The 16,151-nt window shown below is 37.8% G+C and overlaps 1 protein-coding gene across 1 annotated transcript in view; it reads right to left on the reverse strand.

Annotated features, from left to right (window-relative positions):
• The window catches only part of KCNAB1 (potassium voltage-gated channel subfamily A regulatory beta subunit 1), a 148,658-nt gene that overhangs the window by 59,558 nt on the left and 72,949 nt on the right, over positions 1 to 16,151 (reverse strand). The window contains exon 2 of the mRNA XM_014053021.2: positions 9,030 to 9,073. Coding sequence (XP_013908496.1) covers positions 9,030 to 9,073 — 44 coding nt within the window. The remainder of the gene's footprint in view (positions 1 to 9,029; positions 9,074 to 16,151) is intronic.

Consider the following 16,151-nt stretch of genomic DNA (forward strand, 5'->3'; position numbering starts at 1 on the left):
CAATGACTGTGGCACCTCCAGATATATTGGGACTGTGTTTGAGAGAAATTTCAGACTATGGTCATACTGGGTACCTGAGGTTGGATGAAGAAAAAAAATCACCATAGATGGACAAGTGGAAATGTTTGTCCAGTATTGCAAATTCTCAGCTATAGTTAATTCTGACCTATATTCACATTCATTTATGGATATGTAAATGTCTATGGATTATTGTGCACGAAGTCATTTGTGTATACATTGCATTCAATTTATGCTAATATACGCTTTTTTTTTTGCAAATTCATTTCCCTAATAGTTTTCTAAAACATTCTTATGCATATTTTGATGGGTAAAGTTTATTGCAGAATGCAAAAAGTGCAAAATCTGAAGCTAATTATATTCCAACAGACATACAAATTCAGCAAGCAAAATAGCATCGCATATTAGGGTGAATTAAAGAAATTCTATGCTATTCTGTGGAACAAAATGAAAAAAACCCCTGGATAGGTGGTAAAAGTGATTGACAGAGCAAATGTAAAAAAAATTACCACGCAGGAATGAAGTAATACTAATAATGGTAGTTAAAATATACACAATACATACTTTTTCCAGCTCTAAAATATGCTTTCACAAATTCTTTACTTCTCTATGAAAGCTCTTACAATTCTTCTTTAAAGACAATTTTCATTATGTTTATTTCTATAATAACATGTTAGCAAAGAAAAGAGATAAATCTTAAACCAATTCAAAAGCAATTTAAGAAAAGCGGTTATGTACAAGACTTTAAAGTATTTAAGTATAGAGGCAGAGGTAGAGCACAAATGCTTTTGTCCATAAGTTAGAATATGAAAACCCAGAGTATAAAAAGGGAGCATACTAGTTGATTGCTTCATCTGGCTATTGTAAAAGGGTTTCTCAAAACAAAATCAATCAATAATGTTTTTGAAACAGGTGATTCTGAAGCAATATTATAGCCACAAGATGAATAATTTGTTTCGGAGTCATAATCACTGTATACAAATGGATAGCTGGAAGATTTACCGTAATTTAATTTACTTGATTTAGGCATCACCCGACTCCAAATGACTCAGGTGGTCTTTTGGGGTCTATCTTTATGATACGCTGGCCTTAATTTGCAATGGCATAAATGAAACTTAATACTTATAGCCTGGGAGTGAGTAAACTAAAGTTATACTGTATAATATAATAAAAGCCTGGGGAGACAGCAACCTCTGGGGCACATAGCTTAATGACTTATACATTGTAATTAAAATTATGTTTGGGGTCATTATGTCCATTGTTTTTAATTCCAACCATGCAAAATGTTGTCTCCTCAGAGAAGCATCTGCACTCTGCACAGATTTATGTATGATACAAATGTTTATTATAAAATATAATATATCACATTACACACCCATCCATCCATCCATATCTATCTATCTATCTATCTATCTATCTATCTATCTATCTATCTATCTATCTATCTATCTATCATCGTTTAATAATTGCAACTGCTAGTAAAATATCACCAAACTTGTAGGATCGGGTCACCTTACAAGGCATAATATTCAATTGTTTTGGAACTGTAAACTGCCCAGGGTCATTCCTTGAGATGGGTGGCTATAGAAATTGAATAGATAAATAAACAGATCTCCCTTCTAGACTCTTCTACTGATATTTTATGAGACTAAGAAATCCTGCCCCATCAGATCTCCAAAAATGGTACAATGCAGACTGAAAGGAATAGACAATAAGAAGTTTGAATCGGATCCCTTCCAGTTCCGTTCCATGCCTCTGATCCAGAGGAATCTTGAAGCAACTAAGATGGATGGATAGATGGATGGATAAATGAAATGTTGATTGATGGTAGAGCTTGGGATATAGGGAATACATCATTGAATTGCTATTTCCCACTGGGACTGCATTGTAATATGTCTTGAAGAAATCTTCTTCCTTATAGATTTGTTAATGCCTACATTAATACACAATGCCTACACATAAATAATTTTCTAACAAAACATACATTTTAAAATGCTTATATTCCTGAAATACTCATGTTATAGGCCTAAATTTTAAAAAAATCATGTTTTCTAAAAAAATGGGGGCAGTACTACAAAATCCAAATAAATGAGGAATAAATGTAAATGTATAAATGTAATCAAGGATTCATGGATCAGATTAGTTTATTCTGACATATTCAATTCTCAAACATCCTTATTGTTATAAATCTAATTGCAAATCCAATATATGTTCCCAAAAGCTGAATGACAATTTCAAAAAAGAGAGAAATAAAAAAATGTAACCAAAACCCTATGTTCAACCATGTAGACACAACCTATTCCCCTCCTCCTTGTGACTTAAGTGTTTTGCAGAATGATTTCAGCAAAGTCCCAAAGGTGTTTTCTTCAAGAGGCAACTGGACTTAACTTTGTTTTTCCTTGAAGATGTTTAGCTTCTCATCCATATATTCCCTTCAGTCACTTGGTCATTAGCACTCTTCCTGAGAGTCACTGAGGCACTTGTGTGCCCTCAGGGTCCTCCAAATGGCCTCAACGACTCTTAAAAAGAGTGCAAGGAATATGAATTCTTCCATTCTCCACCATTCAGTCAGAACTGAAGAAGCACCTTGGGTGAGAACCAAAACATCTTCCACGGAAAAAACAGTGAAAGTCTAGTTGTCTCTTGAAAAAAAGCACTTTGGGGATAACCATGACCTGGTTGACTGAGAATCTCCATTGATTTCAGCAGAAACCATCACACTGATTCAAAATATTGGGTATGATGACAGTACTATTAAAAAAAAAAGACTGCACTTCACTCCCTCCCCAAGTTCTGCATATTCTTACAGTCTAACTTCCCAAAGTACATGACTCAGAATCTGGAGGAGGGAAACAATGTACTGAGCTAGTTTGGAATCATTAATGGATTAAGCATTGCTTCCTTAGAGCAGCACACATGTAGCAAACAGCTCCCAAATATCAAATGTTTTGAAGCTTGCTGTTAAATATGTTGTTACTGAAACATTTTGGACTTAGATACCACTATAAACATTCAACACTTCCAATCGATTACCAGCTGAAAGGAATGAAAAAGCCAATTAAATTTCTCACTCAAAGAGCTGTCGGAGGAAGATCATATATGGATTTCTCCTTCTGCGGTATTTCCAAGGGGTTTCTTAGCATTCGGGACCACCCATGCAAGTATTTATAATAACTTTGTAGCAAGCAGACATTCATTTTATTTCCAAAGTTAGGATTATACAAAAGAAATGCCTCTTTTGGGCTATGCGAATGAAATGTATTTTATATAAACAAAACATTAAAAGATAGAATAGCATTATCTATCCAGGTGTAATTTTTGTAAAGGCAGAAAAAAAAGTACAAATAATTATTTCCTATATATTGAACCACAGCTAATATCATGGTAATGGCTCAATATCTCAAATATATTGAAAAAGAAAACAAACTGTAAATAAAAATATTTATTAAGCTTTAACGATTATGCATAGAAAACCAATTCCAATAAACCATCTCCAAAATCTTCTAATAATTCTAGATTTTCAGAACTGACATGATACATCAGCTTCAGTCTTATTTTAAATGTTTCCAACAAAGACAAAAATTTAAGATCAAAATCCTTATAAAACAGCCTTTCCCAAACTAAATTTCTCCTCACATATTGGACTTCAACTCTAAGAATTCCCAGGCAACACAATCCTTGGTAATATTGATTAGGAATTCTTGTAAGCTTAAGGAATTTGAAATGTTACAAAGCATATAAAAATTAAAAATAGTAAAAATATACAAATCATATAAATCATGTCCATAGGTAATAGAGTCATTCCATCATGAAAGGATATCAGTCAAGAAACCAATATGCACTCTATATATAATCCTTGGGCTGCAGTACATTTGATTAAAATGATTGAAGCTGGTGCAGACTCAGAAAGGCAAAACAACAAAATAATTTGGATGCTAGAAATCTGGGTGCCTAGAGTAATAATTAGCCAAAGGCAGAAGAGAGGAATTGGCAATGCAGATATTGAAGGGATAACTGGCTTTCAACTTTTTAAAATCAATTCTCAACAGTAAAGGAACCAGCAGCACTCGGTAGAGTAATAAAAACCTTAGAAAAAGGTATTCACTGGTGTGTCTATACCTACAAACATCAAAATGATGCAGGCAATGGTTTTCCTTGAGACATTTTAATGTTTAATGGTTTCTCTGGAACAGTGAATAGAACACAGAAAAGGTCTGTATGCCTGTGAAAGAAAAGCATTTGTGTTGATGAAGAAGCGTGAAAACCATCTAAGACATTTTTGTGTTAGCAATAGCACGTAGACTTATATACAACTTTACAGTGCTTTACAGCTCTCTAAGCAGTTTACAGAGTCATCCTATTGCCCCCAACAATCTTGGTCCTCATTTCACCCACCTAGGAAGGATGGAGGCTGAGTCAACCTTGAGCCTGATGCAGTTGTGGGTTCCAGATCCCAGTGCAACGGGGCCGGGCGTCCACCACATGCACGCGCGCTTACCGCCCACGATGCTCCAGCTGCTCGGCTGAACATCGCACAGGCACACTACACTCAGTGCGTGTGAGCGGAAGCCCCGATCGGCTCAAATACCGGTAAGGAGGACGGACGGGCGGGTGGGCCCTCTGGAGGGCCATACCACAATGGTACCTGGTGCTCCCAGCAGGCAACGGTACACCCGTACCAGGGCGTACCGGTTGTATCCCACCACTGGCCTGGTGAGATCTGAACTGTCAAACTGCAGGCAGCCACAATCAACAGAAGTAGCCTACAGCACTGCACTCTAACCATGGTGCCACAGTTAGACAGCTGTTATTCTAAGCAAGATTGAATATTAAGACAGTTTTCATGGCATTTGGTCCAGTGAAATCAAGTACATGCAGCATTGGCTAGTTAGTTTATCCCCAAATACCAAAAGAGAATAATTCATTTAATTTGGTACAATCAAAAGTCCACTTATACTAAAGAGGGCAAATAATGATTAGCCATTTGCACCACTTGTTACTGAGATGTGGCAATTGGCAGCAAAGATAGGGAGCTCTTCATAATGCTCCTTCATAAAGGAGCCAAGGTGGCGCAGTGGTTAGAGTGCTGTACTGCAGGCTACTTCAGCTGACTGCTAGTTCGGCAGGTCGTCGGTTCAAATCTCACCGGCTCAGTGTTGATTCAGCTTTCCATCCTTCCGAGGTGGGTAAAATGAGGACCCGGATTGTTGGGGCAATATGCTGACTCTCTGTAAACCGCTTAGAGAGGCCTGAAAGGCCTATGAAGCGGTATATAAGTCTACTGCTATGGTGACTCTGTAAACCGCTTAGAGAGGTGAAAGCCCTATGAAGCGGTATATAAGTCTAACTGCTATTGCTATTGCTATAATGTTGCCAGAAACAAAAAATTGCTAGGCTGGGCCAGGAAGGGACATCAACAGCAACAATAATTTATTATAGGTTTCATGAGCATATATCTAATGTTACTATTTTAATTTTATTTATTTAACAAATGTAAAGTACTCTGGACAGCAAACAAAATAAAAACATAGTACAATTATAAAAATCCATTAAAACAGGAGAAAAAACCCAACCAAAATTAACGAAAACTTGCATCCTTAGTAAATACAGCCCCATCAGTATTCTGGCTTCAGTGACGGAAGGAAAGCCACTGCTTCCTGAAGGCCAATCAGATCAGGGTCATCTGTATTCCTAGGGCAGGTTTTTACATCTGCCCCTAGGTGAAGGGGGGGCTAAAATTCAGTCTTGAGTTTTATGTCTTAATCTTTGCAAATTTCCATCTCTGTAGGTTATTAAACTGTGTTTTTTTTTCTATTTGTTAACTTAGTAATGGATCTTCCCACTCTCTGTCAAGGCCATCTTCTCTTCTCTCTAGAACATGCCAATCCAGGTTTAAATCAAAATTCCTATCTTAATAGAAAGCAATCAGTTTTGTGCAATATTGCTTTGAACAACTTCTGCCTTCATTTAATAACTAAGTAATAAAGAGAAAAAGTTTCATTACACTGGTTGCACACACTATTTTCTGCATGGGTATTCAGAATTAAACAGGAGTTTAATTATTATTCTTAACACCAAGATGGATATTGCTTTTAAAACCAGTCTGCCCTGCGCATTAGGAGACTTGTATGTGTATGTATTATTCAATATTTCAGTTTTAGAGTTTTCGGAAATAAACTGTACTCTAAGGGACATCTTTATGAAGTCACATTAACATATAGGAATTTGTCCTCAAGCAAAATTCAGGTAAAATGGGCCATGATTTAGGTGGTAAGTACCTGAAGCTTCTGTGTTAGGAATTAAGAATTTCTTCTGTAATTTATAAGTTGGCAGTAAGAATATAAGTCTGCAGTAAGAATAGTGACTACCACTTATTCTGAGTTGATTTAATAGCTAGAAAGTCATTTACAAATAATTTATGAACAAACAAATTCCAATAATAATTCAGTGGATTGACTCACTCTGATCAAAACTATGTGATAAATTTCCTCAAGATAAATCTGATTTCAGGCTCTATAAAGCTTTGGGAACTGTCAGATTTGATTATTACATTTTGCTCTCATCTATGGATTCCACAGCACTGAAGTGCTTATGTCTCATAGCAACACAGTAAGATGCGCAAACTGTGCCAGATTCCTCATCACCAGAGAAGGTTTGTATAAACAGCCCCACATTTTAGAAGTAAGAGTTTCAAAGTGGCCTTTAATTTAAATGCATAAGCAAACATTACAGATACAGTTCTGATTAACACTTGGATAGATCTTTATCTTGGAAGCTACTATATGTCAAAGATGAAAAATGATTTAAAAAAATACCCTCAAGTGAAGCTCAAACTACTAGTGACAACACTGACACTTTTATGTAGTTTTCTCAGTAATTTTAGGAGACAGTTATGAAATCATCAGAAGACAAGCCTGAGTTGAAAGAGAATTTACTCCAACTTCCATGATATAAGTCATCCCAGGGTAGGTTACAGTAAAAATGAGAATATGACAATAAAGTATCTTCAACTGAATATAAATTCAGAATATTATATTAGCTGACAGAAGATGAGAATGGACAAAGAAAAGATCTGAATTTGCTCTATTGTTGTTTTTCGCACTGGATCCTCAATTCCTAGCTATGAAGAATGCCTGCCTGCCTGCCTGCCTGCCTGCCTGCCTGCCTGCCTGCCTGCCTTCCTTCCTTCCTTCCTTCCTTCCTTCCTTCCTTCCTTCCTTCCTTCCTTCCTTCCTTCCTTCATTCATTCATTCATTCATTCATTCTCATATCTATATAGCTGCTCCTCTCAAAATTGTGACTCCAGGATTCCAATCAATTTTACTATGTTACATCCATGCTCTCACACAAGGTAACTGGGTTGGCCATACTTATGCTCTCTGAATTGATTATTTTCCTGCAGATGTTTCATTATCCAAGTAAGTTACTTCATTACTGCTAGTGAGTGTGGGGCTTGCTCCCTGTTTATATACAATGGCTTGTCCTGTCAGTTTTGGTGGGTGTGTGGTTTTGGGGTTTGTGGTTTTATTCTTGATAGCTCTATTTTGGGGGAGGGTATGATTTTCTGCTATTTGTCTGATATTAATCCCTGCTTATCTTGGTATAGACTGTTAAAAAGGAAGTATTCTGATCTTGTTTCCTGCTTAGTTTTTTTTTTAATGATGTGTAAATGTAGTTTATGTCTGTCTGTTGGTGGCTGGTTTATCTGAATACCTAGTTTCCAAGAATCCCCTAGTGTTCTTGGCCTAGGATGCTCATGGTTCCCCAGTTAAAAGTATGGTTGACTCTGTCCATGTGTTATGAGATTGAAGAGTTTTCATTGTGTCTTCAGACTGCTAGCTGGTCTTCCTAAATATACTCTGCTAGTCCTCTGCCTTTCTGTCCTATATCATGACTGGTATAGTACTTAGACCAGTGATGTGAACCTTTTAGACACTGAGTGCCCAAAGATCAAAGAATAAACCACAGCCTAGCACTTCCAATATTTATTGGGAGTAAAACTTTTAGAATGCCTAGTTAAGTATGGTCAAGCCAGACTGGAAATTGTGCTCCCAACCTATTTTGAATAACCACATAACCTTCACAGAATAGGCCTTGAATGTTCTCTTAACCTTTCTTCCTCTTCAAATCTTTTATGACTTGTTTTCTCAGAAGTAAGATTTGAATCTATAGATCATATGATTGCTTTTCAAATTATTCTTATCTTCATTTGTGAGAAATCTATTTAGAATTTCTTAACATTATGATAATTGTGGGGAAAATCATATATCCAATGCATTATAATACTGCATGGCAAGAAGAAAAGAACCAATTGAATCTGGAAATAAATGAAGATGACAGTTCTAAAAAAGCAAACAAGGATATCTACCCCTTAGGAACATCCCCCTTTAGGAGACAATTTCTGTCTATAGAACAGTTTTGTAGAAATATGAATCTGACTTCATGTCAGATGGAGTATTCTGTATGCACACAAATCAAATTAAATATCGAACATATATTTGTCTGACTTTTTGTATTCAGGCACTCCTTGAAACACATTTATCCATTCAATTTATTTTGCTTTTTTCCTTGAAGAGCATGTATGTGATGATTAGAGTCCATCTTTCCCAAATTGATATACAGTAGATGGCTCAGGAATAATGAAAATTACAGGCCAACCTATGGAGAAGCCAGCAGGCTACATCTAAAAGCTGCCTAGCTCCCAACATAGGAAAATGGGTGACATCTTTTCATTGGGGACGATAAAAGTACAATAAATAGTTAACACCTGATCTTACTACTATAACACCAAGAAACACAAACACAGTGAATGTGTCTATGGATAATACTCTCACAAGTCTGTTTTGATTATCTAAGAGAGAAATGCAACACCACTATGATTTTGAACACAAATAATTGTCACAGTATTTTATTCTGTTACTTCTTTAGCATTAACATCAACAAAGTTATGCAAATTAACCAGTATCTCCAACAAATATACACAGAGAAACTCTGAAACATAACATACTCACCCAGTCCCAAACAAGAAACTCTTAATCCAGACTTCCCAAGGTTTCTAGAATTAAAATAGGAGTATAATTAGCATCAAGCAGCAAATCAATCCAGCAAAAACCTGTTATCTCAACTTGTTATCTAGCATATTTCAATTATATGCAAATGATAGTCTGTGCTAATCATGTGTATCCAAATATAGAGCTCCGTGTCTGTATCTAATCTGAAAAGGTTCCCAATGTACACATACAGATGTATAAGCAACAGCAGATGAGAAGGGTGAGGACAACGTAATATATAGACTTATCATATCTCATTTTCTGAAAAGGTGGCTCACATACATTCTGGCAAGGAAATATCTTTCATGTATTATTTACTTATAAAATATATATCTGTTGCCTCTTAACAGTCTTCTCTGAGCAACCTATAAGCAAATGAAAATACAATCAATACTTTATGTGAAGCCAAATTATTGATTGTATTGGCGCCATGGTATGGTCTGTTTGGCGCCATGGTCGTGCAGTGGTTAGAATGCAGTATTGCAAGCTAACTCACCGTTCACTGCCGTGAGCTTGATTCCTTCAATCCTGACCAGCTCAGGTTGACTCAGCTTTCCATCCTTCCAAGGCCAGTAAAATGATGGCCCATATTGTTGGGGGCAATGTGCTGACTCTGTAAATCACTTACTAGAGGATTGTAACGCACTACAAAGTGGTACAGATGTCTAAATGCTATTGCTATTATTTAAACTGTATTAACCGATTGTATGAACCCTGTTAATGCAGTTTGTAAACCATGATTTTATGGTTTACTATCGACATGAATTATGCATTAATGGCAAGCTTACTCAGCCTATATAGCAGTGGAGGGAAACTGAAGTATGTGACACAGCATCTGCCAGCAATTTGAATGGAAAGTAGGCAGGTTTTTTGGGGGGGGGGGATTTTTTTTTTTTGTGATGCTGTGATTTAGTTTGCTTAAAAAAAGCTTTTCACTGAAACTAATCAGATGGAATCAATTACAGTTGCTCCAGGTCTTATTATTCTATTATTTTGTCGAGGGAAGAAATTCAGGGGGAAAATAATATCTAGTTTTGGATCCTACTTCAAACGCTACAGTAAGGAAGCCTTAACCTGAAGACTAAATTCCCACACTGTAGCAGAGCAACATATAGTCCATATATGTTAACTATATATATTAACTATATATATCATATAGTTAATATATGATCATAATTCTAACAAACAAGGAAACCCTCCAATTTAGCATCTCAGAAATCAAATAGAATATAAATCGTTTCCAAAACTCTTTCCCAAAGACATAGGTTAATGACACTTGTCTCTTCCCTGAGTGTGTATCTTAAGCAGTCTTGGATTGTCCACTCCCTGATTTGAGACTATTTTACATCAAGAGTCCAATAAAACTTTTCAATAGCCCTTCACTGCACCCCTACTGACTGAGTATTCAAAGAAGCGGCCCAAAGAAGCCTTGGTCCAGGTTAGCTACATCTGGAAAGAGCTTCGTGTCAGACCTTATTTCATTGGGGGTATTTTGGGGGGGAACTCTTGGCATTTCTAAATCATCCGGTGAGACAAAGGCAATATAATTGGAACTCACAAGGTATGAACTAGTTCAGTGTTGGCGAATCTTTTCGGCACCAAGTGCTGAAATGGGAGCACGCATGTGCATGCGTGTGCCGGAAAATGGAAGAGCAGCCGCCCGGTGCACATGTGTGCCCCAGGAAGATGCTCTTCTGGTTTACGGCGTGTGTATGCGCACTGGTCATCTGATGGGCATGCGTGTGTGAAGAACATCTCGCTGGGCGGCTGCTTTTCCGGTTTCCATGCTGCCACATGCATGAAGACCAACTGGCCAGTGCACCGGAACCCAGAAGAGCAATGGGCAACAGCTCGCGTGCCCAGAGAGATGGCTCTGTGTGCCACTTCCAGCACACGTGCCATAGGTACACCATCATGGAACTAGTTGGTGCTGCATGTAGTTTCTTTGCTTGCCAGTCAAACTCAATTATTCACAGTCAGTCAGATCTGTAATATTGCATTGTTGAAGTTTGCTTGTCACATGATCACCCAGGCAAATTACCATAACCTTCTCAGATTTCCAGCAAACCTTAGGTCTTTTTAAATGTGAGGGCAGAAACTGACAAGCTGTGCGCCAATGCTGAGAAAACGAAAAGGATTCCTTCCACCTTCCCAGCAGCCTCAACATTAATTTAGTGGAGTGTCTGAGAAAGAGGAAATCCACAAAATGTGGAACAGATGCTTCAGACAGCATTATTTCTGGGGAGGAAAAAAGATTAAAAAGTCTAGCAGGAATTCATATTAGATTTTTGTTCTTTTTCCTGCATGTGGAAAAATTGTCTCTCTTTCTTTGTAGAACACAGGAAACTTGTGTTTTATGTTGTCTATGCAGCATACCTCGGGCTATGCATGGGAGTATTCCTTTTCTTTTAAACCTCTTGTGCACTGTGATATTAATTTGGAACTCTCTGCCCCATCTCTTGTTTAATGGAGGCTTTGGGACAGTAATGAGCTATTGGTAGAAGACCAGCAACAGCTTAGGATCTACTGGGAGCATTACACTGTCTTTTGCATAGTTTCTGTTTTTAATCAAGGAGCTCTTTTCCATGATCCAAACAGCTTTATAATGATCTCCTCTCCTATTGAAAGTCTGCATTTTTTTTACAAAAATTAAGTTAAAAGTATTGTTATGTATCATTTTTTTTAAATTTAATCTTGGTTATATCCTGTGAGTTCCTCAATCTACCAAGGAAAGACTGAATCCTCCAGCAGAATGAAGGCTGTGCTATATAATAATATTTCTTTCTTTTTTCCCCCCTGTGCATTTTTTTAATCACCAGAAAGACAACACAGGGAGAGACAACTCTGACACAAGCACTGGAATTAGAGAAGAATGGTTCCTGGAAAACAGGTGATGGCACTGATGAAGCAAGCTACTACCCCAAAGCTGGAGCTTTGCTGGATGAAAAGACCCAAAGGTTTGTGGAAAACAAATATCTCCTGTCTTCTATTCGACAGCATCAGGTGGGTCTACTACATGGCTTTATAAAATTTGGAAGGGCAAAAATGGCAAGCTGCCAGATAGTCATGAGAGCCAGTTAAGATACCAGGTTAGAAACCTGGAGACTGTGAGTTCTAGTCCTATCTTAATCATGAAAGCCAACTGAGTGATGTTGGGCCAGTCACTTTTTTGCAGCTCAACCCACCTCACAGGGTTTTTGTTGTGGGGAAAATAGGAGGAAGATTAGAATTAGAATTATAATAGAATAGAATAGAATTCTTTATTGGCCAAGTGTGATTGGACACACACGGAATTTGTCTTTGGTGCATATGCTCTCAGTATACATAAAAGAAAAAAAACATTAATCAAGAATCATAAGATACAACACTTAGTGATAGTGTCTACAACACTTAATGATAGATATTAGGTATGTTCACTGGATTGAATTATTTATGAAAGCAATAAAGGTGGAATTAAAAATGTAAAATACATAAAAAAACCTATTCTCCAATTATCTGAAAGTTGGCCGGTCCAAGATCAATATATGCAAAAGATAATGAATGTCCCTTCATTCAGCTTGTTTTTTGCAATCTTTTTCTTCCTTTATTGAGTACTGTAGGAGAGAAGATCTTCAAGGAAAGTAATTAGCTGCTGTGGGATGGATCCAGTGCCATTGTCTGCAGATTCATTTCATTCTTAAGAACAGGATCCTTTTATTTGTTCTGATTATTAAGTAAAAGTCTACTACACTTAATGTAAAGGTTGCTCCCAATGGCTCTGGGCATTGGTAAACAATATTAAGAGGAATAAAACAATATAATGGCAAACAAGAACAAGCAATGTAAGACAGCAAAACGGAGAAGAGCAAAACCAATCTTGCACTTCTTAAAGGCACCTTCAAATCATCCTCCCCAAAGACTTGAACAAAGAAGCATGTCTTCAAGTCCTTTGCAAGATCAGCAGCGTGGGAGCGTCATTCCATCCTCCAGGGAGATGGAGGTACAACAACATGTGGCAAGGTTAAACTGTAAGTAGGAAGCTTAATGTTTACCTCCTTGCTTAGAGTGGTCAGATTAAAATAACAGTGCAAAAGGAGATTAAAAAGGAAGGTCCTGACCCTGTTGGTCTGCAGCTGCTGCCAGTCCTTATAGGCAATATGCTTGTGGATCAGTAGCTTGACATAGTAAACAGTGATTTTGTATTTTTTAATATCCATTTTAGCCCACATTATGAGTCTAAAATGGGTATGTAAATAAATATATCAACGCTGCCAACAATACAAGCACAACTCCTTTTGAATGTGCAGGGTAAAAGCTTGTATTGCAATGGCACATTCACTATTTTGATGAAATTCTACAGATCCCTTTTGAATGTACTAATTCCTGTAATGAGTATGAAGTCAATCAATACTGAACTGACCTTTATGTATCTTAAAGTTCCTAAGGTTGAGAAACACTGCTTTAAATGATTACTTCTTACCATTTATGTGTAAATATGCACATGAGCAATCTCCACTCCAAATAATCTCAGATTTGATAACCTCAAGAAGTCTCAGGAAGTGGGGGCCTGAGAGTAATGTCTATATTTTCTCCTGAACTGGCAGAAAAATATGTATTGTCCTCATCAGAGGTGGTATACTGCTAGTTTGCCCTGGTTTGGGCAAACCGGTAGCGGTGGGGGCAAGAGTCTCTACACACACACACCCAGACATCATCACAGACACTCTGCGCATACGCAGAAGTGTGTGTGCACTCCCGGTTCCCAACGAGTAGCGAAGGTAGGAGAAAACCATTACTGGTCCTCATCATTAATCTTTAGTGTGCCTCAGCAATGACACAGTAGACTGGTGCTATCTTTACTGACTTTATGTGGAATAGTTTGAGGACAGTATTTCCTGTTCCTTTCCCGTCACTCTGGGAAAAAGAACCACAAGTGATTTTTGTAACTTTTGACGGGGTAGAACATGGAAACTCCATGTGTGAGTCTGAAGATTTAGCCCTCATTCAAATTAATTGAGTGAACACAGGCTTATTAGTCTCTTTGAAAACTGCTATTCCACCATAAGAGCCGTGGTGGTGCAGTGGTTAGAGTGCAGGGCTGCAGGCTACTTCTGCTGATCACCGGCTGCCAGCAGTTTGGCAGATCAAATCTCACCAGGCTCCAGGTTGACTCAAACTTCCATCCTTCCGAGGTGGTAAAATGAGGACCCAGATTGTGTGGGGCAATAGAATGACTCTGTAAATTACTTAGAGAGGGCTGTAAAGCACTATGAAGTGCTATATAAGTCTAAATGCTATTGCTATTTTTTTTAACCATTAAAACCCCTCATATATCATTGACCTCTCAATCCTCCTCCTCCTCCCTCCTCCTCCACCACCACCTTCTCCATCCTTCCCATCCTAACCCAAGGCAGTGGCAGAAATGGCAACAAGTAGTAGTCAATGAATAGACAAAAGATAGTCCAAACAGCAATAGCAATAGCAATAGCAGTTAGACTTATATACCGCTTCATAGGGCTTTCAGCCCTCTCTAAGCGGTTTACAGAGTCAGCATATCGCCCCCAACAACAATCCGGGTCCTCATTTCACCCACCTCAGAAGGATGGAAGGCTGAGTTAATCCTGAGCCGGTGAGATTTGAACAGCCGAACTGCAGAACTGCAGTCAGCTGAAGTAGCCTGCAGTGCTGCATTTAACCACTGCGCCACCTCGGCTCTCAATATCCTCCTCCCAAATAATAAACCTAAATACTAATATGCAAAAAATATTCCCATCAGGGAAAACATCCATTTGGGTTTTGTTATAAACCCCTAAGAGCTTATATTGACTAATAGCAGTGATGCTGGGGGTGGAAGTCAATCAAATTGGGAATTTATGTCCCAAATGAGTACCAAGTATAGTTTTGCATAAATGACATACGAATAGACCAATGAATTATTCTTATGAAAATTGGAATGGAATGATTTCCCCCACAGACTTCAGAGAAAAGTATTAAAATTACACAGCGTAAGCTACCAAAACTTATTTTTTTAAGTGGGTGGACAATTTAGAGCTTGTTGACAAGAATACAAGAGGACTCTCAAAGAGCTTTTTTTTGGTGAAAATAATTTAGATAAAGGTACTGATGTAAGTATGGTTTGGGGTGCTAGTAAAGCTTTCATTAGCGGTTTTGATATAACATAACAGTAAGCTGAGAACAAACAAGAGAAAATACAAGCTATTTTGGTTAAGATAAAAAGAAAAGAAGAAATGATATTTCCAGAGAAGATAAATGTTTCTTAACAAATTAAGCTTCTCCAGTGACAATTATGTATGTTAGCAATAAGAGAAATAGAAGCAAATGAATTAGGCAAAGGAAAGAAATGAGTCTGCAAACAACCCAGGGAAATAGTTGGAGAAAACAAAAAGAAAATTATATTAAAATTACAAGAGGGAGGCATGGTATTAACAGATAATGTGATTATGCAAAAAGCATTCCATCAATATTACTCAAAATTATACAAAGCACAATGATTAGTGAGTAATTTCATAAGGAGTTCAGACTTATCCTGAAACTCAGAAAATCACTAACCAATATTCGGAAGGTGCTAGACTGGGGAAGTTTGGCCTAAAACATTGTCTTTCATAGGCTTTTTTTTTAAAAAAATAAATGTTTAGCAACCTTCCAACTATAGAAATGGTGAAGATCAGAGGTAGTATTCAGCCAGTTCCGACAGGTTCTGGAGAACCTGTAGTGGAAATTTTGAGTAGTTAAGAGAACCGGCAAATAGGCTGGCCCCGCCCCTGCAGCTTCCCAGCTGATCTTCTTTTATTGCCCTGAACAGGAGAATGGAGCTGGAAAGCAGGTTAGTGGTGTGGGGAAGGAATGGGGATGTTGCAGTAACCTTCCCCCAGGAATGGGGAGGGAATTGGGATTTTGCAGTATGCTTCCCCTGCCACGCCCACCAAGCCATGCCATGCCCTGCCCACAAAGCCACACCCACAAAGCCACACCCATAGAACTGATAGTAAAAAAATTGGAATCCCGCCACTGGTGAAGATGTACCAAAACTCCATTTACTTTCTGCTCTTGGTAACTGCAAAGAATTGCATACAGACTAAATTC

The sequence above is a fragment of the Thamnophis sirtalis genome, unplaced genomic scaffold (genome assembly GCF_051295495.1).
Source record: "Thamnophis sirtalis isolate CommonGarterSnake01/CBP01778 unplaced genomic scaffold, rThaSir2_p1.2 scaffold_11, whole genome shotgun sequence".
In the NCBI taxonomy this organism is placed as follows: Eukaryota; Metazoa; Chordata; class Lepidosauria; order Squamata; family Natricidae; genus Thamnophis; species Thamnophis sirtalis.